The sequence below is a fragment of the Coffea arabica genome, chromosome 8c (assembly GCF_036785885.1).
Source record: "Coffea arabica cultivar ET-39 chromosome 8c, Coffea Arabica ET-39 HiFi, whole genome shotgun sequence".
NCBI classification, from domain to species: domain Eukaryota; kingdom Viridiplantae; phylum Streptophyta; class Magnoliopsida; order Gentianales; family Rubiaceae; genus Coffea; species Coffea arabica.
The window spans coordinates 40,122,669-40,150,121 of NC_092325.1; the positions used below are offsets into that span (position 1 = coordinate 40,122,669).

At 36.3% G+C, this 27,453-nt stretch overlaps 3 protein-coding genes across 13 annotated transcripts; 2 read left to right on the forward strand and 1 right to left on the reverse strand.

Moving 5' to 3' along the window:
* Positions 1-1,900: 1,900 nt before the first annotated feature.
* LOC113705450 (protein FAR1-RELATED SEQUENCE 5) lies at positions 1,901-7,249 on the forward strand. 5 transcript variants are annotated; one of them, XR_003451885.2, is made up of 5 exons: positions 1,901-2,122; positions 2,535-2,665; positions 2,784-4,956; positions 5,471-5,650; positions 6,795-7,249. XR_003451885.2 is itself a non-coding variant. In XM_072063547.1 (4 exons), exons 3-4 carry the CDS (start codon positions 2,792-2,794, stop codon positions 5,502-5,504), a joined length of 2,199 nt encoding a protein of 732 aa, XP_071919648.1. In that variant the 5' UTR covers positions 1,901-2,122; positions 2,535-2,678; positions 2,784-2,791; the 3' UTR covers positions 5,505-5,791. The 5 variants fall into 5 exon arrangements, 3 of the variants coding, with proteins under 3 accessions (XP_071919648.1, XP_071919647.1, XP_071919649.1); XR_011820544.1 differs by having other exon boundaries at positions 6,861-7,249; XM_072063547.1 differs by lacking the exon at positions 6,795-7,249 and having other exon boundaries at positions 2,535-2,678; positions 5,471-5,791.
* A 900-nt stretch (positions 7,250-8,149) lies between these two features.
* LOC113707249 (protein FAR1-RELATED SEQUENCE 5-like) lies at positions 8,150-12,625 on the forward strand. 7 transcript variants are annotated; one of them, XM_027229479.2, is made up of 5 exons: positions 8,152-8,431; positions 9,017-9,144; positions 9,238-11,428; positions 11,705-11,894; positions 12,009-12,625. In XM_027229479.2, exons 3-4 carry the CDS (start codon positions 9,246-9,248, stop codon positions 11,871-11,873), a joined length of 2,352 nt encoding a protein of 783 aa, XP_027085280.1. In that variant the 5' UTR covers positions 8,152-8,431; positions 9,017-9,144; positions 9,238-9,245; the 3' UTR covers positions 11,874-11,894; positions 12,009-12,625. The 7 variants fall into 7 exon arrangements, 3 of the variants coding, with proteins under 3 accessions (XP_027085280.1, XP_027085279.1, XP_027085277.1); XR_003452177.2 differs by lacking the exon at positions 9,017-9,144 and having other exon boundaries at positions 8,154-8,431; positions 12,009-12,299; positions 12,374-12,625; XR_011820476.1 differs by lacking the exon at positions 9,017-9,144 and having other exon boundaries at positions 8,154-8,431; positions 12,142-12,299; positions 12,374-12,625.
* A 368-nt stretch (positions 12,626-12,993) lies between these two features.
* Positions 12,994-14,097, reverse strand: LOC113705223 (uncharacterized). The gene has a single exon (XM_027227009.2). It carries the CDS (start codon positions 14,009-14,011, stop codon positions 13,451-13,453), a length of 561 nt encoding a protein of 186 aa, XP_027082810.1. The 5' UTR covers positions 14,012-14,097; the 3' UTR covers positions 12,994-13,450.
* Positions 14,098-27,453: the final 13,356 nt, after the last annotated feature.

The following is a 27,453-nucleotide window of genomic DNA, read 5'->3' on the forward strand; positions in this document are numbered from 1 at the left end:
AAAGTGTTGAATCTGAATTTTTTTCGGACATTCAGATGTTTTGAGTGTTTGATAAATGAAAATCTATTTGCTGAACTTGTTAAGCAGTGTTGAACCTGTGTGTATTTTTTTCAGTACAAGAATCCTAACTGAATGCTTAATTCTGATAAGAATCAATAGAATTACTTCAACTACTTTATCTTATCTACCAAATCTACCCTTATTTGTTAATTATGTTCAAAATTCTTATCTAATTAAACAACATAATATTCTCTATCTAACGATTTTTAGTTTCTCTTTTCTCCCTTTTTAATGACTTTCACATCTTATCCATATTCCTCATATAATATATTTTATCTTTTATATTAATTTGATTTAAAAATAAATATTGTCATTTTCATACCTAACAATTTTAAACTAATTAAATCATAGGTCTATTTCTTTTTTGAATGAAAGGATATAAGGGCAAAATTGTCAAATTAAACTTATTAAGCATTCAGTTATAAATATTTATCAAACAGTATAAATAAGTTTAGCATTAAAATTCAGACGTTCATATATTTTTTTCAGTGCTTAAAATTCAGTAAATTAATTGTTTCAGTATTTAGATTTCAGAATTTAGACTTCAGAATTCAGATTCAGTTTTATCAAACGGAACCTTATTCCCTCTTGTTGATAGATGAGCAATTAACCACTTCTTAATTGTTGATCTCCTTTTCAATTGCTTTTGTTTTTTCAAAAAAAAGAAGGATTAAATAAAGGGGATAAAGCATTTGATTGCCCAAATACTGATTCCACTAAAAGCAAATCCAATTGAGTAGTTCCAACCCTCCCTCTCCTTGTTTCTTAATTCTCATTCCTCCTCTGCTTTTAAAAAATATATATATATGGAGAAAGGGTAACTTGAATTGCGACCTCATGAATCTCAGTACAGGTAACTTTGACAAAATTCACCAAATAACTCGTTGGATAATCGGGCATTATTCGTTGGATTGAATCCAGGCTTTTTCTAGGTCTTGGCCAAGAAATTTCCTGAAATATGATTCGATTCACTTCACCAATGAATTGATGTGTTATATGTATTGTGACTAGGCACCTAGGGAAACCAAACAAGAATAAAAAGAAAAAAAATTCTTGGGCAATAACTTTACGTCTCTACCTATGAAATTTATGGGCATTTAAGTGCATAAAACGTGATGACTGTAATATTGATTTGGAAATCAGAATACCATATATTGTTCATGTTTTTTAGCATAAGAAAAAGAAAATGACTTTCATATTTGGTTTCTTTGCAGGGTCTGATTAAACCTATTCGGGTTAATCTAGCGATTAGGGGAAGTATTTGATTGAAACTATTGGGGTTAGTCTAATGATTAGGAGAAGGTTTTTAGAGTTCTCCCTACTATTAGTTCAAGATTCAAATCTAGGATCTCAAGGGATGATCGGTTAAAAAGGAGGGTTTGTGGGGGGGGGGGGGGGAGGTTATGGACAAGTTCAGTCAAAATTTTGCCCAAGAGAAATACTGGTTAATGAAAGTGCTGGAAATGGAACTAAGTAGCTTAAATATATAAAAGGGGAACGCCCATTTGTTACAGTACAACCATGTGCCGGTTTCGATGGTAATTCTGCTAATTTCGTGGGGTGTCTTGGTCTTTCCATCAACAAAATCCACCCAATCACACAACAAAATCCATCACCCCCAACACAGGCGCAGGGCCCAAAAACTAGTTTACATAAGAACAAGAACTGACCATTTGCATCAATTTCCTTATTTTTTTTTTAAAGAAAACATTTATTAAAAGGAAATTAGGAAAAATTTACAAGCTGCAGGCGACAAGTGAGCCTCCTTCCTTTAAATCCATGGCCCATGAGCATCTCACCTCACCAGCCCAAGCCCAGTAACCGCGTTGCAGAGGTGACGTCGTTTAGATCTTCCCTCTTCTCTGATCACACTCACTCGTCATTCCTTTGCCATTTTTGAACCTGAAGAAGAATCACAACCGAAACCTCAAGAATATTTGTGGGCTCTTTCAAATATTAAACATTGTTCTCCAAATTTCATTTTTTTCTCCCTTTACTCCTTTAAAATTCAGTATCTAGTTTTAGATCAGATAACTCAGTTCCATTTCAAGACTTCAAGAAGGTACACCTTCTCCTCCTCCACGTGGTGCTACTTCTCAGCTTGCTTCTTTAATTTTATTGTTTTACGTGCGTTCATTCATATACACACTTGAGATTCATTTCTTTCTTGCTTTATTTTACTTAATTTAGTCCCATTTCTTCTTTTTTTCCTTTTTATTTTTGGCTTTTGTGTGCATTAGGACGCATAAAAGTGCTAAAGAACAAAGTTTTATGCGGAAAATTTGCTGCCGGTTAGTTCATGCAATGGAGGAATTTATTAGTTTCCAGCTACTCTTTATATGCTACCTGAATGAACGATAGTTTAGTCTGTGCCCCTTTCTGCAGTTTTGATTTTCTAAACTTTCTTTTTGGCGGAAAATTGCCTATTGACCTGAACTTTATCTTTGGTGAATGGTGATGACCTTTTCCTGTAGGGGTTTTGGAACGGTGACCTCAGTTTCTGCACCTGGAGAATTTGAACTACACAACTTCCAATTCAGTTCCAGAAGTCCTTCTGGTTGGAAGATGAGAAATCATAGTTGGGAAAATAATTTTTAGCCACCATGTAATCATAGCAAGTACTGTTCAAGTTATTGTGGTGTATGTGTTTCTGTGTGTGTGTATGGATTTTTTTTTTTCCCTGGTAGTAATCCTACTTTATATATATTCTTTGCACCATTTAGGGGTTTGAATGGATGCAGCAGCTAGGTCTGCATGTGAGCGTGCCAACATAGACTTGTCTGATAATGGTAATGGTGATGGTGATTCCGGTGACTATAATAGGAGAAATGTTGAAGACAATGACATTAACATAGATGCCGAAAATATCAATGGACGTAAATCTGGTGGTGCTGAACCTCGCACTGGAAATGATAATACTCGTGAGGTCAGTTGGGTGGAATTGGATAAAGGTTTAGATGAGCTGACTGAGACAGAAGTTTTTAAACTGAAATTTGACTGCGATGAAGAAGCAGGAATGTTCTATGAGACTTACTCCAAACTTGTTGGGTTTACTGTCCGAAAGACATATACAAAACGTGACAAGGATAACGTTGTAATATACAGGGGATGGGTTTGTTCAAGAGAAGGTTTTGCAGAGAACAGGATAAATATCTGGGACAGGAGGCAAGATCCTAAACCAGGAAGCAGAGTTGGTTGTCTTGCTAGCTTTCGGGTCAAACATGAGAAAAAATCAGGCAAATACGTTGTTTCAGGTTTTGTTAAAGAGCACAATCATGAGCTGGCAGCTCCAATAGCTGTCCCCTATCTGCAGCCGCAAAAGCGTGCACGTACAGTAACTGTAGAAGTTGGGTTCACTAAGAAAGATATAGAACATGTGCAGGCTACCTCCGACATTCATGATGTTGACAACCGTTTCTTAACTCACAGTGTCTTAGCTTACTTATGTGCAAAGAACGACTATGATCCAGGGTTGTTTTATAAGTATGATGGTGATGATGAAAAGCAATTATTCAGTATATTTTGGGCAGATTCAAAGTCTAGAGCAGATTATGCCTTCTTTGGTGATGTTTTGGCGTTGAACACTAAGTTTAGAAAAAATGCTTATGGAAAACCCTTTATTATTCTTGCGGGTCTAAATAATCATTACCAAACAACTGTATTTGGTTGTGCACTATTGGGAGATGAAACAGCTGAGACCTATGTATGGCTCCTGGAAACATTTTTGGATGCCATGAATCACAAGGCACCTGTTTCAGTTATTACAGATGGTGACAAAGCTATAGAAGAAGCAATTGAGAAAATATTCCCCACATCTCAGCATCGTATATGCCATTGGCACCTGTATAAGGATGCTGTTGCTATTGCTGGTGACTCATCTTTTGGACCGGACTTCAAGAAGTGTATGGAGGAAAATTTGAATCCAGATGAATTTGAGGTGGCTTGGATCAAATTAATGAAGAAATATGGACTTCAAGGCCATCCATGGTTCGAAGAGATCTACTCCAGGCGTACAAAATGGGCAGAGGCATACTTGCGAGAGCATTTCTTTGCTGGTCTGAGTAGTATTCAGGGCCATGGAATGAATACATATTTCACCCAGTTCCTGCAAGTTCAGCTCAAGCTTCATGAATTTGTGAGGTACTTTGACAATGCTCTTGTTCATCTTCGTGAAGACGAGGCAAAAGCAGACTCTGAGTCAGAGAGCACATGTCCTGCTTTTTGTACAATTTTGAGGGATTTAGAGAGGCATGCTGCTGATGTCTTCACAAAAAGTATCTTTCTAAAAGTTCGTGAACAAATAATGGGTGATGCCATGCTAATCTTGAGCAATAAAGAGTACCTCAAAGATGAGGCCTGTTGGGTTTACAGATTTTCTGAATATATGAAGCCTGACATGATATGGAAAGTTCGCTATCATCCAACTATTCAAAGCTTGACATGCTCCTGCTTTAAGTTAATCAAAGATGGATTGCCTTGCTGCCATATAATTTCTGTTATTAAAGCTGAGCAGCTAAGAGAATTTCCTAGATGTTGCATCAACAAAAGATGGATGAAACATGCAAGGAGTGAAATTGACTCTGGGATTGATATTCAAGCCCTAAATATGGCCACAGAAGTTGCACGATTTCGAATTTTGAATTCTACGTGCAGTGAGATGAATTACTATGCTTCTCAAACACTTCAAGCTTTTAATAAGGCACGTAATCTCATTTCTAAGTTCACATCTGATGTGAAGCAGATATACAATTCAAAGGGTGAAGTCGATGAACCATCACCAGAAGTCAGCGAGGATGCTGATGGCTCGACCTCAAGGTCTGGTATGCATGATCCCCATGGGCAGTGTGATGCTAGTGTGGTGGAAAGACCCCGACCTGATGACTGCAGCCTGCACAGGTAATGGAAACTTATATGGCATTGAACTGCCATGTTACAATGGATGGAGTTCTTAGCTTTTTATGCTTTTTTTTTCTTTTTCAAATTTTTCATTTTTCTTCAGAGATTATTTGAAGTGTTAGTGGCATCCAACTAACCATAAAAATAGGAACAACACATGGGTCATGTTGTCCTGAAGGACTGATGAGTTAGTTTGTCTTTTCAGCTATGAGTTCAGTATGCTAGTAGGCTCATCTTCAAGTTTGGGACACTGCTTGCAAATGCAAAGAAACTGTAGATCCACTTTACTTTTCTTTTCGTGTTGCGCAGCCCATCTAACTGAGTTATTGTCCTGGAAAATGAGGGATCAATCTGCCATGATAAATCTTTCTCCTGTAATCCTGCACGTGGGGGTCATACTTTTTTGTTTTCAATGAGACCAATAAATCAGATAGAGGAGAAATTATTGAGGCTTCTTTGGTTTGAAGCTTGTAAAAATCCTTAGTAATGACATATTCTTCTAAATGTGCACCAGTCATGATCAGACTACATCCCAGCTGCGCATCTAAATCATGGCTGCCAAACATCTGAAGGTACTGGTACAATGGATGATGGTGAGGGACACGTGCAAAATGGGAACTTTTCTGAAATGCCAAGCCTGCCCATGAACTTGATGTGGGAAGATGACGATTAGATTCATCCAAACACCTATTAGGTAGGTCCCTTTGACTTTTAAAGTGTAACCTTCTTTCCTTCTGCTGGAAAGTTATGTTTCAAGATCCCTAATACTTATGTGCATGGTACACAATGAGTTAAAGTATGGAAGAAATACAGCAAATTTTGATTGGCAGGTAAATATTTTCTGTCCTACTTCAACAGAACTATTGGTTGCATAGGCCACATTATGCATGGCTCCAAATTTAAGGTAGTTAAGTGTAATTTACCACTGCTGGTATATTGCCGATCTTGCTTCCCGATTGGTGACAGTATCTTGAGATTGCCTATGAATTTCGGTACTAAGGAGTTAAATAGTGATTATAAAAGATTGAGGGGTAAATTGAAAGCGGGTATAAGTTTGGAAGAACTCTTCGTAGACAGATGACAATGTTTAGTTACAATGTATGATGTTTCTACTCAGCCAATCATGATATGCACAAAATATATGATGTCTGGTTATTGCCCATTGCAAAGAATTTGCTGATGGAATTTGCTAGTGAGACGTTATAAATTTTTTGGAGCAACTTAATACTAAAATATTAGTATGAGAGAGTAAATCTTATATACACTGACAGTGTATATCCTGTTACGGTTCAATGCACGACACATATGTAAAATTTGGTTTTCAAATTCAAATTCAGATTATGTGTCATACATCCAATGATAAAAGTGTATACACTGTCAGTGTATAGAAGATTAATTCTTCAATATATGGTGACCTTTTTCCCTAATTATAAGAAGTCAAAGCTATTTTCGTCCTAACTATTAACCCGTTCAGTAAACTTGTGGACTGGATTTTATTGATGAAGATTCCCAGTTTCGCCCACCAATCTGCAAAGTATATGGATTTTATCTGTCTGATGTATTCTTTGGAGCTCCTTTTATCAAGAGAGCTCTTGCACATAACATGTTTATGTTCAGATGTTAAATGTATTTCCAGTTTTTATTTGGAGTATAGATGTATGATCTGTTGTAGGATACATTATGATGACTGCATTACCACTAACTTGGAATTAGATGTTAGGTCGAATTCTTCTTGGCTTGCTTTTCTTGATTGTATGGTATAATACTTTAGACTTATTTTTTTCGACTTAGTAATAAAGCAGAGTATCAATTGAAAGTGCAAGAACTGTTGTTAATAGAATGTTCGCGAAAGAATTTTACGATTTATCAGTCACTTATTCTCACTCTGGCCGAACAAACAAGAGGTTGCAGCTGGGGTTAAACTTCACAGCAGACGAAAAAACATGTTCCTCCTCAAAATGACTACGCCTATTCATTTTTGGGTAGTAATGGTTGTGTGTCATTCCTCATCAGCCAACTTTATCTTATCAAAGCAAGCTGGGAGGCAGAAGTTGTAAGAGGTTGGTTTGGCTCCTGCGGCTTTTGCACATACATTTGTTTCAACCTTGTACGCTGTAAATTTTGTAGTTAAATGTGCAGGTGCCCTTCTGTGCTCGTCTGCCTTGATAGGCAAAATGGTTCTGTTCCTAACTGTAACAATCAGGCTACGCTTGTAATGTCCTAAATTAGTCGGATTCCTTCTTGTTATTTTATTCTCTATATTTAATCTACTCTTTGGGAGAGAGAAAAGTAATGAACGAGGATGGTCTGCGACTTTTTCAATCTGCACACAGCTAGAAGTTCTTGAATTTTTGGCTGAGTGATGCTATGCCTGGTATTGATCCTTTTTTTTTTTTCCAATGATGTTCTATCTTCATAATCAAATCAGGATAACCAAACTGGCTTTAGTTTAGTAGTCAAATTTTTAGTCCAAATGGCCATGAGCCAAAATTTAAACTTCAAAGGGCTGAAGCTTTTCAAGCCTAAACAAAAACCCAAGAGATATTTATCTCCACCTCAAGCAAATCCAATTAAGACGGAAAATCTGAATTCCCACGTCGCGATACCTTCAATTCCATTGCTAGCGTGCAAAATCCCGTTGTTGATACTGAGTGCTGTATTGACGGACAGCTTAAAAGAAATCTTATAAGCAATCTTATAAGCAACTTATGATTTTATTAAAGTACTGTATTAATGGATAGTTTGAAAGAAACCTTATAAGCAACTTATGATTTTATTAGAAGGGCATGAATCGTGCTAGAAGTATACTATTAATGCTGGCAAAGTCTCCGGAGAATCATTGATGTTATTTATTAGAAGGGTTAGAATGATGATTGGAATACTGGAGTGGCTATCTCCTTAAGAATTTGCCTTTGCCGAAAGGACAGATATTTATTAGTGAAAGCTATTTGACCCGTAAGTAAATAAGGTGGAACTGAGCAATCAAATTTCTTAAAAAATTAATAATAAATAAAGAAATAAATAAATTTAAACAAGAAAGATAGAAAGCAAGAAAGCATATATTGAATAAAAATTAGGAAATTTTACAAAATCTCTCAAAAACTAGCCTCTTGGGCTCAACTCTGAACCTGCCCAGAACATGCATGGCCCATGGGCCCATATCGCCTCAACCTCCCAAGCCCAGCAACCGGGTTGCTGAGGTGACGTCGTTTTAGTCGTCTGTGTTCTCTGTTTCAGCTCCCTCCGACCACTCTCCGGGGCACTCTCACTTGGCCTTCCTTTCCCATTTTCTGAACCTGTAGAAGAATCACAAACAAAACCTCGGGAATTTTCGTTGGCTCTATCGATTATCAATCTCTATCCAACAAAATTACATCTTTTTCTCCTCCCATATGATGGTTCTTTAAAATACAGTGTATCTCGTTTTGAGATGAAATGATTAACTCGTTTAGTGCCATTTCAGGACTTCAAGAAGGTACACCTTCTTAGCTTCCTTTCTTAGTTTTTTTGGTTTTCATGCATTCACCATATATATACTCGAGAGTTGTCACTTTTTTTTTTTCCTTTCTTTGTTGCTTTTGATAAGCGTTGGGGTTGGAAGTAAACAGAGGGAAGTGGGATTTGCAGATTGTTACGAGACAAGTAACAAAAACCCTTTGAAGTTTTAACTACTGGATTTATTTGGTTTTCGAGGATTGGAGATATTGTATGTTATAGCTGCTGCTGCTGCTGTTGTTTTGTGTGTGTGTGTGTGTTTGTTTTTTTTTTTTTGGGTGCAATAGGGCCCTTAAAAGTTTAAAGGCCAGACATTTATGCAGAAAACTTGCTGCCAGTGGGTTCCTAAATTTCAGCAATTTAGTACAATATTAGACAGTATTCCTTTTTAAGCTACTTGAATAAACTAAAGTCTAATATGTGACCCTTTCTTCTGTTTTGATTTTCTACATTCTTTCTCTTTTTTTTTGCTGGAAATTTTCCTATTAAAACTGCATTTTATCTTTTGGCCATGGTCGTTTCTGTAGAGATTCTGTAATGCTGACCTCAATTTCTACATCTTAAGAGTTCGAAGTACAGGACTTATCATTCATTTCCCAGTAGTCCTTCTTGTTGGAGGATGCGAAATCGCAGTTGGGAAAATCATTTTAAACCACCATGGAATTGTAGTTAAGTGTTGCCCCAGTTATTGTGGTGCGTGTGTCTGGGGTGTCTTTGTGTGTGTATTTATTTATTTATTTATTTTGGTCTTTTTATCTTACTGTAAATTTTCTTTGCATCATTTAGGGGTTTAAATGGATGCAACTGCTAGGTCTGCATGTCAGCGTGTCAGCATTGACTTGTCCGTTGATGGTATTGGTGATAGTGATTCTGGTGAGGGTAATAGGAGAAGTGTTGAAGATAATGAACTGAACATAGACACCGATAATAAGCATGGAAGTACATCTGGTGGTGCTGAACTTGACACTAGAAATGATAATACTCAAGAAGTGAGTTGGGTGGAATTGGATAAAGGTTTAGAAGATCTGACTGAGAAAGAAGTTTTTGGCCTGAAATTTGACTCTGATGAAGAAGCAGGAATTTTCTATGAGACTTATGCCAACCTTAATGGGTTTACTGTTCGAAAGGTGGATACGAAACGTAAGAATAATGTGATAAGATATACGAGATGGGTTTGTTCAAGAGAAGGTTTTTCAGAGAACAGGTGGGCAAATAACTTGGATGGGAAACGTGATCCTAAATCTGTAACCAGAATTGGTTGTCTAGCAAGCTTTCGGATCAAACATGATTTTAAATCAGGCAAATATGTTGTTACGGGGTTTATTAAAGAGCACAATCATGAATTGATGGCTTCAAGAGTTTTACCCTGTCTGCAGCCAAAGAAGCGTGCACGTAGAGTAGCTGGAGATGTTGGGTTAACTAGAAAAGATAAAGAACGTGCTTCAACGAGCTCCGACATTGCTGATGGTGACACTCAGTGCGTTTTAACTCAGTGTGTCTTAGCTTGGTTATGTGCTAAGAGTGACTATGATCCAGGATTGTTCTATAAGTACGATGTTGATGAAGAAAATAAATTATGCCGGATATTTTGGGCAGACTCAAAGTCTAGAGCAGATTATGCCTTCTTTGGTGATGTTTTGGCATTGAATACAAAATTTAGAAAAAATGCTTATGGAAAACCCTTTATTATTCTTGCAGGGCTGAATAATCATGATCAAACAATTGTTTTTGCTTGTGCATTATTGGGAGATGAAAGCGCTGAGACCTATGTATGGCTCCTGGAAACATTTTTGGAGGCAATGAATGACAAGGCACCTGTTTCAGTTATTACAGATGGTAGCAAAGCTATAGAAGAAGCACTTGAGAAAACATTCCCCATGTCTAAGCATCGTATATGCCGTTGGCACCTACATAAAGATGCTGTTTCTAATGCTAGTGACTCATCTTTTGGACCTGATTTCAAGAAATGCATGGAGGAGAATTGGAGTCCAGAAGAATTTGAGGTGGCTTGGATGGAATTGCTGGAGAAATATGGGCTTCAAGGCCATCCATGGTTCGAAGAGACTTACTCCAGACGTACAAAATGGGCAGAGGCTTACTTAAGAGAGCATTTCTTTGCTGGTCTTAATAGTATTCTGGGCCATGGAATGAATACCTATTTCACCCGGTTCCTGAAAGTTCGGCTCAAGCTTCATGAATTTGTGCGGTATTATGATAAGGCTCTTGTTTGTCTTCGTGAAGAAGAGGCAAAAGCAGACACTGAGTCAGAGAGCACGTATCCTGCTTTTTGCACTGTTTTGAGGGATTTAGAGATGCATGCTGCTGATGTCTTCACGAAAAGTATCTTTTTCAAAGTTCGTGAACAAATAATGCGTGATCCCATGCTAATTTTGAGCAGCAAAGAGTACCTCGATGATGAGGCCTGCTGGGTTTATAGCTTTTCTGAATATACAAAACCTGACATGGTATGGAAAGTTCATTATCATCCATCTAATCAAAGCTTGACATGCTCCTGTTTCAAGTTAGTCACAGATGGAGTGCCTTGTTGCCATATGATCTCTGTGATGAAAGCTGAACACCTGAGAGAATTTCCTAGATGTTGCATTAATAAAAGATGGACCAAATGTGCAAGGAGTAAAATAGCCTCCAGCATCGATATTCAAGCCTTAAACATGGCGACACAAGTTGCACGCTTTCGAGTGTTGACTTCTGCGTGTAGTGAGATGAATTACTATGCTTCTCAAACAGTGCAAGGTTTTAATGAGACGCGGAATCTCATTTCTAAGATGATGTCTCATGTAAAGCCAATACACACTTCAAAGGGTGATGTGGATAAACCAGCACCAGAAGTGAGCCAAGATGCTGATGGCTCAAGCACAAGATCTGGTATGCATGATCCCAGATCAGCAAACTCCAATGGCCAGTGTGACTCTAGTGCAGTGGGAACATCCCGACCTGGCGATTGGGGCCAGAGCAGGTCTGGAGCTTTGTATAGCGTTGAACTGTGATGTTTAATTTTAGAATAAATGGCTTATGCTTGTTTTCCAGCTCGTTGCATTTTTCTGCAGATATTATTGAAAGCATTAATGTGATACTGTAGAATAATATTATCCAACAAGTTGAACAAAATTGGAGGTACATATGGATCAGATAAAAGAGGAGATATTAATGTTTAATTTGACCCAAAAAATTTTTTATGTTTGTTTGGTTGGAAGCTAGTAAAAGTCCTTGGTCACAACATATTATTCTACAGGAGCACCAGTCATGATCAGTTTTTATTCCAGCTACTGCATCTTAATCATGGCTCTCAAAGACCTGAAGGTACTGGGACAACAGAGGATGGATTGAAATGCATACCCAATGGAAACTTACCTGAAATGCCAGGCCTGCCTCTGAACTTGATGTGGGAAGATAGTGATTAATTTCATCCAAACACCTATCAGGTATGTCTCAGTGACTATTAAATTTTAACCTGTTTGACGTAGCAGACTTGTCTCTGTCTTTCCTCTTGTGACAAATTTATGATATATGACTTGTTACTTATGTTTATGCTATAGATTGAGTTAAATCTGGAGGAAAGGAAGCAAATTTTGATTGGCACTGAATGCTTGCAGTCCTACTTATTGGATTCATAGGTCATTTATACATTGCTCCAAATTTAAGGTGGTTAAGTGTAATTTGTCCCTGCAGTTATATTGTTTTGGCCCAAAAGAAGCGGATATGTTGGAAAGATCTCTTCGCACAGCTCGTCTGTGGATGCATTCTACAAGAAATTATTATGTCATCCTGTTTTGAGCCAAAAAGGAAGACTACAGCTGGGGATAGACTTCATACCAGACAAATATGCCGTAGGTTCTCAGACACAAATACATTACTGCCCATGTGGTTTTTGGTAGTGAGAATGTGTGCAACTTCTTTGCAGATTGTACAAACTATAGAGGAGTTCAAGTTGACTTGACTTTGTTCACTTTGTCACCCAACTTTCTTCCATCAAGGCAAGCTGGATGGCGAATCTTAGAAGAAGTTGGTCTTGTTTCCTATGGCTTTCCACGTATATTTTGTGTTCAACTTCTTAGATGCTTTCTGAGGCTGAATGGTTATGTACCTAACCACTGACTGACCCTGAGGCTAAGCTTGTAATATCCTAAATTAGTCAAATTGCTCCAGTTGTGTTGTTTTGGCCCTCTGTATATTTTTTATCTACTCTTGGAAGAAAAGGATATCCAACCAACTAAAATGGTCTCTGAGTTTTAAGTTTGCAGATAGCAAAAGCTCCTGCGATTCCTGGTTGATTGGCTCCGTTTTTAAGCTTTCTAACCCTTTCTCAAAGTTATAACTGTTTATTTCACAGTCAAAATTTCGTACATAATAGAAATTCACTACTGTTTTCCCATATTTGGTTATTACTGACAAAAATGAACTACAGGCTGCGATTAACCTATTATTTCTTAACAAAATAAGAAGATCCAAGATGATTAGAAATGGTGAGTTCCCAGAATGTTGATGTTGGATTGGGGGATATTGCTTACGAGAAACTCAATATAACAATAACAACAAAAGGCAAACTATTCTATGTGAAGGTTTGTACAAATTACATCACTAAGAAGCAACAACTCTTTTATTTTTGGACAAATTATTATAGAAGGGCAAAAGCTGCTGTCGATGGCCAGATGAATCGCTCCCCTGAACATGACTGGAAACTTGAGATCCTAAGAGGGATGCGGAGGCACCTCATCCGGGCAGTTGCTCAGCAGAGGGAAGAAACAAAAAGTGTAAAATTTTTTGTTTATTCCGAGTTTTGGTCTGGTGAAATATTAGGATACAGATTGATTGCTTGCCTCTTGTACTAAACTAGCAAAAGATGCAGGCAACAGAGAGAGGAAGAAGATGATGTTACCTAAATTGAAAGAGTAGCTAACTTTTTTTTGTCTCCTAAAACTGGTCAACATGTTAAAACAATCTAGTAAGTACCCTTTTATTCTCTACACTGGATAGACGATCAATTAACCATTTCTCGATTGTTCATCTCCTTTGTAATCGATGGAATGCAACTTGAACTCCTGGCAATCCCACCTTTCTTTGGGGCAGCCGCGTCTCTAGGACTAACGGACTTTGCCCTATTCTTTTTCAAGATTTCTCTCATGGCCTCAGCCTGGTAAAGCACGGGATATGCCCTGCCAAGCCTGTTGAACCTGACACATGCATTCATGTGCTCATTCAGGGCGGCTTCTCTTTTTCCTCCATTTTTCGCCATCTCTTCAGTAACAGCTTCAGCACACAAGCCACAGATGAGCTTCCCTGAGAACTTTTCGCGCATTCTTTTGATGTAATCTGGGGTGCACTCTTCACTCATGCCACAGCACTCGCACGCTGCATCCTCAACCTCAGAAATTGGGGTAAGCTTTGCATCATTATCAGCAGCAGCAGCTTCTTTACTTAGTTCGAACGAGATATCAGAGATTGTTCGATGGAGATTTTCCATTGAGAGTCTTTGAGGCTTGCGTGAAACGGTGCTGTTATTTTTGTGAGTTCCACCATATAGCTCCCTGTTAGGTGCCATGGTCACTGCTAGCTCTCTGATTGGTAAGACTCAAGAGGTTTGAAGATACCAAGACTCTGCAACTTCTATGAGATGTAAATATTCAGGTGCTTTGGCTCAATGCTCTCAACCTCCTCATTAATATATATATATGCATGAGCAAATTATCTGGACGGCCATTGAACTTTTGAAATTGTTGAGTTTTGACCACTGAACTATTAAAAATCTAGTTTTGACCTCTAAATTATATAAAATTTAGATTTTGAGTCATTCCGTCAGATTTAGTTGTTAACCATACCTTTTTTTTTTGTCTTGTAAATGGTGCAAGCACTCAGATCTATCATGTTTAACGATTAAATCTAATGTAATGACTTAAAATTTAAACTTTAGACAATTGGGCGGTCAAAACAAGACTTTTAATAATTCATGGTCAAAATTCAACGATTTCAAAAGTTTAGTGGCCATCCAGATTATTTGCTCTGTATACATACATGTTCAACTCCACATTTTTCCAGTAGGCTGATAGCAATTGTTCTTGTGTCAGCATTTAATTGAACTAATAGAGATGGAGAAATGTTGAGTCACTAGGATTTTTCACAAGATAACATGGAAATATAATTGTGGATTTTTCCACATATAATTACATATGACATTTCATAGGATTTTTCTTTTAAAAAAAACTACATATAATTGTGGATTATTTGAAAAATGGGAAGCAATTTTTTTTTTTTTTTTGCCCTTTACAGCATTCTGGAAAGTCAAAAGCTACCATGAAATTTGAATTCAACATTTTGTTTTCTTGCTGCTTTTAAGTTTGAGATAAAAATTTGAATTACAGATGTTAACTCCTCAAACTAAAAACTTCTAGACAGTGGTTTAGTGGACAAAATGAAAGTTCAGGAGTCACACATCACAAAAACTATTATCCCAAAATATAAAAACCTTTGGAAACTTGATCTGTTGATACATGTAATATATAATTCCTTCTTAACCCTCTTTTTTTTTTTTTGGGCTAGTTTGGATAGTTTTTCTATAACGGATCCTGTCCACAAATGTGGAGTCAGGTGCACTTAGGAAAAAAAAAAACTTGGGTGGCAGAACTGCAGGACTTGTCTAACTGTATTTAGATTTGTTAACTAACCAATTAAATTGTTGCCACAAATTAAAAGCAATTATGTTACAAAGTTTATATGGAACATTGACTATCATTTCCAAACAAGTAAAAAAAAAAAAAAGCATTTTTATGAGTTAAAATTTGCTTACTTGAACATTTCTCTATTGTCTTCCCTTTTTCTTTTTTTTCTTTTTTTTTTTACCACAGCTTAAAGACTTTTACGGTAGTTTACTAACCTTAATCCACAGGAAACCACAAAAGCGTATTGTCTTCCCTTTTTCTGATCAGATGAATTCTGTGCATGAAATGCATTCACGGGACAGTCCTTTGCAGCCTTGTATTCCTTTTGGGTCTGGATTTTTTCACTAAATTTGTTGGGAGGAAGTAAAAGACATATTTAGTAAAAACAAAAAGTGACTACTCAGAGGGACTTTGGCCCTGAACTAAACCTGGACCAATTAGAACACAAAAAATCACGAGAAGAAAAACATATAATAGTTAAAGAACAAATTCACATGAATCTTGTAGGACAAGAGCCAAAAAGTGTACGTTTGGGGGGGGGGGGGCGTATCTATTTTCCTCTGCCACAGGGAATAAGAAAAAGCTAGGTCTCTTTTCTAATGAACTTTGCATTTTTCACGGGTAATTACTATGAACCCTTGAATACTTAAAAAAGGTTTAAGACCCAAAAAAGCAGTACTAATTAATCTAAAAGGGCTAAAATTCCAACATTACCTGTCGCGATAGATTTTGTGGTCTCAACTTTAAGAACCGGCGTTTGAAATTAATGATGTGGTTGTAATTTTTGGACGGTATTTGTTTAGTTAATGGAACACTATTTTGGCTACCATCCAATTTCATGTCAGCCTCTGAAAAATTTTTCCTGACATTGTGAACGCATCTCTTTTGCATCGAACGGAAGTCAATATTATTAATAAACTAGTTTTGTACCCGTTCGTTCGTTGAACGAGAATTTTTGAAAAATAATAAATTATTTAGTTAATTTTATAAAAATGTCAATACGAAATACAAACTTAGTGTATATTTTATTATAACTTTTCTTAAGTATATTACTACATGCGCATTGTAATATAAATTTGAACATCTAATTCAGTAAATATTAATTTAAAAATGGAAAAAATAACATTCGACAATACCATAACATTCAAAAACTTGAAAATAAATAAAAAGTGCAGTAAATAGTATCAAATAATATTCTACTCTTCAGAAACTTGTTTTTGTTTTTCTTCTGTTTGATCATTCTCCTCGATTTGTCCGTGCAAATTAGCATTTATTGATTTTCCATTATCACTGCATGATAGCAAAGCAGGATAACTAAGTATAAAAAAATAAATGATTTATCGCATTCAAGATTGTGTATAACAATACGTAAAGATTATAATTTAAGAAAGTAAAATAGTATATTAAATCTACCTTCTCATGCAAATTTTTTTATGAAAATTCCATTCCTCTGTGGTTTTTGTTGAATCCTCTGATGAATTATTCATATAAAGTGTATTGAAATGTTGTTGATTAGAATCATCTGTTATACTAATTGGGATCTGGGAAGAAAATGCTTCAGGTTGGTATTGGTTGTCGGTTTCACCAATCTGATAAGATTTATCAAAATTAAAGGCAAAAATATTATGTGAGATATAATATGTGAAATATAAGAGAAATTTATTACTAATTCAAGATATATTACTAATCTTATATGTTCATAAAAAACAAACAGAAAATAAAAACAAAAAAAATAAAATTCAAGATATGTTATTAAACTTTTACAATTGAAGATCAACATGGCTTTTTAAAAAATATATATATGTGTTAAAAGAATATGTACCTGATAATCAAGAGCAGTGGAAACCCAAAATCGATGCTTTAATGTGCCAACCGCTTGCACTGAAAATACCTAACCATGAATTTGATGCTTGAAATCAATATATTAGAGACTATATGTAGCGTAGACATAAAAAATAAGAATTGATAAGAACATAAAGAGATATTGACAAGAATATCAAAAGTAGGTTTATCTTGATTTAAGTTGTTTAAAGTATGTAACTTTGGATAGGAAATAAAAATTCTATAATATTAAGAATTCTTATAAGAAATAAAAGTGCGTTCTCAAGACAGATTTTACCTATCTTGAAAAACCACCTCAACTATATCGCGTCTTTTAAGTGCATGGACTCTTATGGTGTGGGTCTACACACTAAATACGCCCCACCATCTGAGCAGAGATGTATTGTGAATCTTATAACCTAACAATGAGTATAATCTGCATGTTTTGATTAACAACGAACGGGTTTATAGGAATTTACAAACCCGTGCTTAAATAAGAATTTATATTTGACTGTACGGGTCAAATACATATAGTTAATTGGATTCAATTAACTTTTTCTTTTCCATAAATTTCGTGCTATGCGCTATGTCTTGATAATTTACTTAACAATAAAATCTATTAAGAATCATATTTCCAACATCAGATATTGACTTTGGTTATTAATGATTCCTTTTGAAATTAGTTACTTTTCTATTTCTTGTAGTGATAACAATTTTTATTTACTTCGGTTTCCCATGCAGTACACAAATTATTGGCATGAATTTGGAGATGTATCTAATAGAGATATTTATGTCTCTTTTATTTATATCGCATTACTTTCCAGTTCCCTTTTTGGTTAGGAAATAAGAATCATATAATATTAAGAATTCTTATAGGAAATAAGAATTGATATATATCTAAACAAAAAAGGAGCAAACCACGTAGGAAACTACTTGTCGTCTCGTTAAGTCACATAGGAAAGAGAAAACATGAAAGAATAAGAATGATGATACGACTTTATTTTATATATATATATATATATATATATATATGATTAGTTGAAAATTGTCCAATACGATTTGTTTGACAAAAAAAGTTGCACTGTTGGTAGAAAATATATAGAATGTGTCACAGATATATCCGAATTAAAAAATTATTAAATTTAACAGAGTTACAAAATAAGAAAAATTATACTGTGAATCACATACCATCAAATCTGACCCATTGCATGAACTGTTCCATAAATATACATCGTTAGAACATATCTCAATTGCAAACCTTTTTTGACAAAAAAGGCATACATTGATTTCAACAATAATATGTCATGCATGCCTAAGATGTGTGATGTTCTCATCACAGCTTGAGGCTTGATTCTTGATGATATGTCTATTTTAGCTAGTCCTGAAACCAATTGATCAAAGGCTGGTTCCATGAAGTTCTTATGAATGTGTTTCCTGCAGTGAAGACCCCAGTTGCAAATTAACCAAACATTTGTTGACAAAATAATCTATGATTTTCTTTTCTGAGTTAAAGATTTTTCTCAGGGAACAGTCAAAAGTTGGGACATGTTTAATTGTTGGATGTTGCAACTATTTATCTTAAACACTAGGGAGAGTGCCCGTGCATTGTGCGGGTGTTTAGTATCTGTGGGAAAGGAGGTTTTTTTGTTGAACAAACAATAGTACATTGTGAGAAGAAATAAAACTTAGTATGAAAATATAAATGCTATAATCAATCAATTCACATAGCATTACAGTAAAACTGTGTCAAATTGAAGGTCGTTAATAATACAGAAAGGCAAAACAACACAGAAATCTAACTTTATTCCAAAATCCCCACCGAGAGCTCTTTCTTACTGTTGCTCCAAACCTATAAGATTATAACCAATTCAGACCAATTAGGGTTAAGCAACGCGAAAAATACTATCTTGCAACTAGACAGTGCGATAAGAGTCACTAATTGTAGGTACTAAGAACACACCGATAAAATTAAGGGAGAAACTGAAAAATTAGGGGGAGGGGTGAAATCTAACCTCACGCTAAACTACTAGGAGTAGTTGGGACTGAAGAGCATTCTGAGCTGATTAGAATGAAATCAGGTAAAATTATCCCAATCTTAAAATGCAAACAGGGAGAAACTGATAATCAACCGTTTAAGCATTAACATACCAACGGTTCGACAATTGAATTGAGTGTAATTAATGACGAAATAATAGTTAATTTCAGAATTGGACTCGGATGGAAGAGAAAACGATGAGACAAATCGTTGTAGACAAAGGCAAAAAAGGAAAACTTAACTCCTGAATCTGAAAAGAGATAAACTGACCAATGTTTGTGACTCATAAATGTGGATTATAAATGATAGAGAAATGAGTTCCTACCATTGATATAGAAATCGTTGGCTCATTTCCTAAATGCGATTGCCATTCAAACGTTTCAAACAAAGTAACATCTCAAACGGTTATCTGCGGCTGAAAAGGGGAATTATTGATAGTTAAGGGATATTTCGATAATTACGCCAATATACAAGCATATATGGGTTGTACAAAATGCAAAACAGTTGCACATTAATTGCACATTTCATCAATACCCAGATGACTCATCAATGACAATTTTAAATGTATTAAAATATGGTCATTTCAGTAAACATACCCAAATACATGTTTCCTTAACTTGTACTTAAAGTTTTTAACATAATATACAATATTTCACATTTCCAGAAAACCCCTACCTATGTGGTCGAAATTCAACCTATTCTTTGACCAAAACTCAATCTTATATAGTATAAGGAAACATCAAATTTATTTCAGAAAGGGGCATAGATATAATTCTACAGGGCTTTACTACACATTTCACATTAAATAGCAAAAGACATATTTTGGTTCAATCATTACAATTTAAACCCTGTGATTCAGTTTGCTTTTATTTTCATTTTAAGGTTAAAATGAATTCGAAAAACTTTTACTAGCATTTTATTAGAGGTTTCGAGCCATATATACATTAACAGCCAATAATAGTTTTTTCTTTTTTCTTTTTATTGCAATTGCCAATAAGAAGTTGGTACTCTGTTTTCTCAATTAAGGTCGGATCATCTCAAACTTTTATATGGAGTATTAATTTTCAAATCAAATTTATCACTTTGTCCCCCAACCTATTTATCATTAATTTTTTTTTATCTCCTTTAATTTCTTTCTATAAAATAGTCTTACATATTAGAGCAATCCAACTCTAAAATTTTTTATATCTGTAACCGACTATTATAAATTTATAGTATACGGCTAGGATACAGTACAACTTTCAAATAGCAATTAAGGAATACCCTTTAATTTGTTTTCCTTTATAAAAGTGTCATATAGCTATTCAACCAAAAAAAACCATTTGTACTTAACAGGACCTTTAAATAATGAGTAAGAAAATACCGAATTTTTCTTTATTAGATATGATTCGCATCACTTTAAAATAGCAACTAAAGAAACACTACGCAAATAAGATACAAAAGACAAGCAAAAGAAAATTCAACCATAGAAAACTTTTTTCAATACAAAACTGACTTCAGAAAATAGAAGTATTAGTACAAAAAAAAAAAAGAACACCAAACATATTGAATTTTGTCTATGTGACCAAGCATCAATCTTTTCTAACTCCATTGAACCTATTTCAAGCATCTACTCTCATCTAAACTCTACTTTTTAGATTTTTTTTTTTTGCTTGTGATAGGGTGTTAATTATTGGTTATTTTATTATTAATCTCCCTTTTTATCCTTGCCAAATATTGCTTAATTGTTAATATTTACTCATATTTGGTATCTGGACTTAATTTCAGGAATGAAGTAGAAAACTACCAAAAAGGAGGGATTTTATGAAAAATATGGAAACTTCTAAGGGCTTCAATTCTTGGGCCCTTGAATTGGTGGGGACCACAAGCTAATGAAAGGCATTTAGTCATTTGGGCTCTTCAAAAGAAGCTACGTAGAGAGACTTGGAGAAAAAAGTACTTTGGAGGCTTTGTCCACATGTGTGGGGACCACCTAGATAGCTTTTAGTCATCTTTCTTTTGTTGTTTTAAAAGGGGACAACGTACAGAAGCAAAAGACATCTAGGGCTTTAGTTTTAGTTTTTTAGTTTAGTTCTAGTTTCCTTTCTTTGGACTGGCCTCTGACACACGCTAGGTGTTCGACAATATTTCCCAACGGGGAGATTTTCTCATGAGGCGTGGTTAAGCTTTTCTAGTCAAGGGGACAACTGACGATTTGGTTCGACAACTACTGTGAGATCGAATCTGTTTTAATTATTTTCTTCATTTATTGGTATTTATATGTTCCTTGATTTTAATTGCTATGGCCTTGTGGATGATTGATTAGTGCGCAATAATTAATTATTCATATAGGCTATTTTTGCTAAATAGGGATAATTAAATCCGTAATTGTTCGTTATCTCTACCTCAGTAGCAACTGGCGTAATTGGGTTTATGTCAGGGGAGCATATGATCTAATTTAAACAAACCCTCGTAGCGTGTTTGTTGGTTAGGTTTGGGCCTTTCTAATTATTAATGCAATCTAGAAATTAAATCCTACGGTCGTACCTAGGGTTATTTTTGGGTTAGAGAAATAGCTAACTGTCGTACCTTAGCTATCGAGAAATTAAGGAAGGGTTGGTTGTTTATCGCGTGCATGACAACTATAACTAATCTATTGCTAAATGTTGGAATTATTTCTGCATCAATGATCAGTGCATGAACCATTTCTGATGTGTACCCTTGGCTAGAGTTTCCCCAATCATTTCTTTTAATTAATTATTTTCTGCAGTTAATTTATTTAGTTAGCATTTAATCCAAAACCCCCCATACTTCGGACTCTAGAAGAAACGAATTATCCCCAGTCCCTGTGGATTCGACCCTGCTTATCACTATCTACAGAATTTATATTTTATTTAAGCAGGTTATTATTATTGTACAGGTTCGGCACCTGTCAATTTTTGGCGCCGTTGCCGGGGACTGGTGCCAGATTAATTTGTTTCTTTTTGAGTTCATTTTTTTTATTATTTATTTTTCTCTTATTTTTTTTATATAGTTTATGGCTTCTAACACTCCGTATTTTGGTGATAGACTGGATTTTATTTCCGGGGAAGGCGATGAGACTAGTTTTTTTTCTAAGTTTGCACATGCAGAGGCAGTAAACTCTATTAGAAAAAGAATGGCTGCTGCAACCTGTAAAATTTGTTATGCCAGGGATCATTCAACCAGTATGTGCCCCGAATATCAAGATAATCTGAGTGTTCCACTCAATAATTATGGAGAATTTTCACCCTGGTCTCAAACGTGGTACGACCCTAATCCAAAAGGGTATGATCAAGGATGGTGGGATAACTCCAATTATAATTATACAACGGGGCCAATGAATTGTCAGCAGTATGAGTCTCAAGAATCATCATCTATGCCAGATATGTCTTTTGAAGAAATAGTTGAATCATTAGCTACTAATACATATCAATTCCAACAGGAGACACGAATGAGAAATGAGATGATGAAAGATGCAATGAGTAATCTGGAAGATCAAATATGTCTATTGACATCCAGAATAACTCGATGGGCTTCTCAAATGGAAGAATTGCCCTCGAAAGTCATTGTTGATCTAGAAGAAAATGAGAGTGCAATTTGCTTGACTAGTGATGAGGAGATGCAAGAGTGTCAAAATGAAGAATCTAAAGGTGCAGTTGAAAAAGAAGCCGAAAAGGAAGAAATGGAACCCCAACCGCATCCCATTCAAGTGAATGAATTCAGTGGACAATCTCCAAATGCGGTGACATCTTCTCCACTCCTTAGTCAATATTTTCCTGACTCCTATTCTTTAATTCCTGTTAGTGAAATTGATTTTATTATACCAGAAAATTTGAAATTTCATGACAGAAATAAGTTAAGAGTGGCAATGGAAAAATATCTTGAACCGAAGAATGCGTGTGATGGAGGAGAATGCAAATTATCGTTGACTTGTTTAGCACCATTTACTATTCCATTGAAGCCCGCAACTCATGTGCTCAAGGATTACTCCATTTATGAGGGTTACCAGGATCACATTGAAGATGAAGTATTAAAGCGAGCCACAAGATTTTATCCTCCATGAACAAGCATAGAATGTCTAGCCAAAAACATTAAAGAAAGGCGCTTTTTGGGAGGCAACCCAATTGTTAATTTTATTGTTTTAGTGCTTAATTATTTAATTATGTCGTTTCTCACGTGGGTACTAGTCACTCTTGATGTTTTCTAACTCTGATCAGGATAGGTAATCTTGGCGTGCCCACATGAGGAGGGCACGCGTTAAAGTGCGTAAGGTAACTCTCGAAGTCAGTGGATGCTCTCTAATCTTAGCGTGCCCACGCGGTGTTTGACGACCAAAAAACAAAGGAAATAATTTTTCACTTTCAAAAAAAAAAATTTTTTTATTTTTTTTTTATAAAAGTAATTTCCTTTTTCATTTTCAGTTTTGGTATTCAAAAATCGAATTTTCCAATCTAAATTCAAATTAAAAAAATTTTTTTTTCTTTTTCTTTCTTTCTTCTTCTTTTCTTCCTTTCCTTCTTTTCTTTCTTTCTTTTTCTTCTTCTTCTCCGCCGCTCCCCTGTTTCCCTCTTTTTCCTTCTTTTTCTTTCACGCCGCTGCCGCAGCTCACGCTCCACCAATGCCACCGAGGCCACCACAAGCTCTCCTCCAACTTCGTCAGCCGCGTGCCACCACTCTCTCCTCGCCGATCTCCTTCTCCAGTGGTGACCCGCTTCCATCGCCGCCAAGCTCCAACCTCCACTGAGCTCATCCCACGCAGGGCAGCTCGCGGCCAAGCTTCACCTTGCGCCACCAGTTCTGTCCTTCGCCCATCACCAACCTCCGCGCGGCTGCTGCCGCCACCAGCTCGCCGCGCATCTCTCCTCCCATTGTGCGCACAGCCGCACGCGTAGCTGACAGCCTCTGTCGCTAGCTCATCTTCCAGAGCTCACGGCCACCACCTAGTGCGCCACCTCCTTGCCGCGCGTCACCACCTGTCAAAATTGACAGGTGGAGGTATTGAAATTTCCCCCTCGTTTAGTATTTTCCCTGGACCCTCATTTTCTGAAATTTGTGCCTTTTTAGTGGGTTTCTTGTTGGATGAAAATAGGAAGTGGTTTGCTTGATTTCCCCTTCCCGTTGAACTATTTAGGAGCTTCTATTGCATTTGTTGGTATTTGATTTTTGATGGCTCCTCTGACATTTCATTTATTTGGGAGGTGTTTGGAGTTGCTTTGGGAGTTGCTGGCCAATTATTTTCCATTTTCATCTCTAGTGCTGTTTAGTGATTATTTGGGGTTTCTTGGCAAATTTTTTTTCCGTTTTGTTTTCTTCTATTTCTGCTTTGCTTGGTGTTGTGGGATTTATCAGTGACTTGGGGTGGCCGTTTATAACTACATTTGTTGATACTTGGTTCTAATTGGTGGGCTACTTGATTGAAAACTGCCAAACATTTGATTTAGTTGTAGTCCAAATGTTGAACTACTATTGCTGGTTTTGATGGTTTCTTGGGTCATTTGCTAATTTTGGTGGGTTTAACTAGGTATTTAACTGTTCAATTGGAGACAGTTGTTGAGATTTTGGGTGAATTTGTGTCCAATTGCTGAAATTTGTTGCGTTGTTTAGTCACTCGCACTGCTCCTAGTTTGTTCGAGTAAAATTGGTTGGACGTTCCTTGCCCGTGGAGTTTAACTGTTACATTGTTTGGGGTGATTTTCGGGTATTGATCGAATTGTTGGGCATTATTTGGGGTTTTGGCTGCTTGAGACCTCTATTGCACCCTCAGTTGAGTAATTTTCTGGGTTGGTTTGTTGAATTAGTATTGCCATTGGTTGACTCTAAGTACCTTGTTTGGTGAGTATTCGGTTTTATGATTTCAATTGCTAAGCTCATTAGAGCACTTGCAGTGATTATGAGTTGCATTATTTCTGCATTGACTAATATTCGGACCACCATTGCTTATTGTTTGTAATAGCTGCTTTGTTGAGATTTTCGCCTAGTCCTTACGTGCCTAAAGTTTCCATTTCCTTGATTGGGGTGGTCCTTTTTGTTGCTTCATTATCTGTGCGAGGCACCAGTGGTACGGGTTGGGGTATTTTGACTGCATTTGTTCATTCTCCGTGGTTGGCTGCTTGATTGAAAGCTCAGAGCTTGTGACTAAGTTGTTATTGCTTAAATTCTAACCTGCTATTACTGGACTTGCTGAATTTTAGGGGACATTTGTTGCGATTTTGGGTAGAATTGAGTTCATTTGTTGAGATTTGTTGATTTATTTAGACTCTATTACCGCTTCTAGTCTGATTGATTGCCATATTCGTTGGAATTGACTGCGTTCAAGCACATTGTTGGACGTCCTCGGCCATTGATTGAAACTGCTGCATTGTCTGGAAATTTGCTGGTTTGATGTTCTCTATTGCACTCTAGTTCGCCTGGATCAAGACGCACGTCAGAGCTCTCCTCCCCTCTGCAATCTTTCACTGCCGCGCACTACCGTAGCACCATTTTCACTCCACCGTTCCCACCTATTCCATAGCTGCCCAAGACCTTCCACCACGTATTCAGGGAAGTGTAGTTGTCCTATTCGCTTTTCTTTACTTTATGATCTCCATTGAGGACAATGTCGGATTTAGGTGTGGGGGGAGAGCTGTGGTACAGTTGGTATTTCTGGTATTCAGTTTTTAGTTTTTTTCCTTTATTTTCGTTGTTATTTGTTCTATTTTTTCGTTTATTTTCTTTTTACTTTTACTAGTGATCAGTTTTATGTGAATACCAAGTTTGATACTGGATTGCTATTTCTAATTCTGCTATTGCCAAGTTTTAGTAATAAAAGAATATCAAGTTGATGTAATTGAGTTCAGGAACATCTCTTTGGTGAATATCAATACTTGCTTGACTTTTCCAATTTTTGGTTAATTTTTCTAGGCATAGGGAATGATTGTTGGCATTTTCATGTAAATTGGTCCAGTTATTAATTTTAGTTCTCCATGTCTGGAAATTTGAGGCTGGCTGCTGTTATTCTTGTGTTGCTTTTAGATATTGTGCTATATGGTTGCAAATAAGAGTTGACTGTACTCCGCTAGTGGTTACTACTGAGTAACCGGGGATCTTCACCTAAAGTGTTGATTTTCGCGTCAAAAGGTAGTAGTTGCTATGAGTGCGTGGTCCTGTAGCGATTCGAGTTGTGTAACTGGGCTCCTCCATCTGTCAAATGTTGGAGTTCTCGTCAAAAGGCTCTAAGGGCTATAGACTAAGTCTTTTGCTATTCAAAAAAAAAACAAAAAAACAAAAAAAAAGGGCATTTAGTGAAAGGAAAAAGGAAAAAGAAGTGAAGTAAAGATTGTGTTAGTATGTGAATAAGTCAGCTTGCCGGTTTGTGCTCTGAATGTCGAGATTTTGGTTAATAGCTGGACCATTTACTGATAAATATGAGCAACCATTCCTTTTTCTTAGATTAGTTTGCTTTAAATTGGAGGAGTTGGTAGTTTAGATGCTAACCGGGGTGATTTTTCTTGGATCTTGACCTGTGTCGCTTGATATATGATTTTCTTGGTGTCTTGGCAATACGGTAGTTGGAGTAACAGTCATGGTCAACTTTTGGTGTTCAATTGTTTTTCCCATGCTTGAGGGCAAGCATGATTTAGGTGTGGGGGAAATTGATAGGGTGTTAATTATTGGTTATTTTATTATTAATCTCCCTTTTTATCCTTGCCAAATATTGCTTAATTGTTAATATTTACTCATATTTGGTATCTGGACTTAATTTCAGGAATGAAATAGAAAACTACCAAAAAGGAGGGATTTTATGAAAAATATAGAAACTTCTAAGGGCTTCAATTCTTGGGCCCTTGAATTGGTGGGGACCACAAGCTAGTGAAAGGCATTTAGTCATTTGGGCTCTTCAAAAGAAGCTACGTAGAGAGACTTGGAGAAAAAAGTACTTTGGAGGCTTTGTCCACATATGTGGGGACCACCTAAATAGCTTTTAGTCATCTTTCTTTTGTTGCTTTAAAAGGGGACAACGTACAGAAGCAAAAGACATCTAGGGCTTTAGTTTTAGTTTTTTAGTTTAGTTCTAGTTTCCTTTCTTTGGACTGGCCTCTGACACACGCTAGGTGTTCGACAATATTCCCCAACGGGGAGATTTTCTCATGAGGCGTGGTTAAGCTTTTCTAGTCAAGGGGACAACTGACGATTTGGTTCGACAACTACTGTGAGATCGAATCTGTTTTAATTATTTTCTTCATTTATTGGTATTTATATGTTCCTTGATTTTAATTGCTATGGCCTTGTGGATAATTGATTAGTGCGCAATAATTAATTATTCATATAGGCTATTTTTGCTAAATAGGGATAATTAAATCCGTAATTGTTCGTTATCTCTACCTCAGTAGCAACTGGCGTAATTGGGTTTATGTCAGGGGAGCATATGATCTAATTTAAACAAACCCTCGTAGCGTGTTTGTTGGTTAGGTTTGGGCCTTTCTAATTATTAAT

Coding starts and splice junctions, on each gene's coding strand:
- LOC113705450 (XM_072063547.1), top strand. CDS start 2,792: ATGGATGCAGCAGCTAGGTCTGCATGTGAGCGTGCCAACATAGACTTG. Junction 4,957..5,470: donor GATGACTGCAGCCTGCACAG/GTAATGGAAACT, acceptor AATGTGCACCAG/TCATGATCAGACTACATCCC.
- LOC113707249 (XM_027229479.2), top strand. CDS start 9,246: ATGGATGCAACTGCTAGGTCTGCATGTCAGCGTGTCAGCATTGACTTG. Junction 11,429..11,704: donor GGCGATTGGGGCCAGAGCAG/GTCTGGAGCTTT, acceptor ATTATTCTACAG/GAGCACCAGTCATGATCAGT.
- LOC113705223 (XM_027227009.2), bottom strand. CDS start 14,011: ATGGCACCTAACAGGGAGCTATATGGTGGAACTCACAAAAATAACAGC.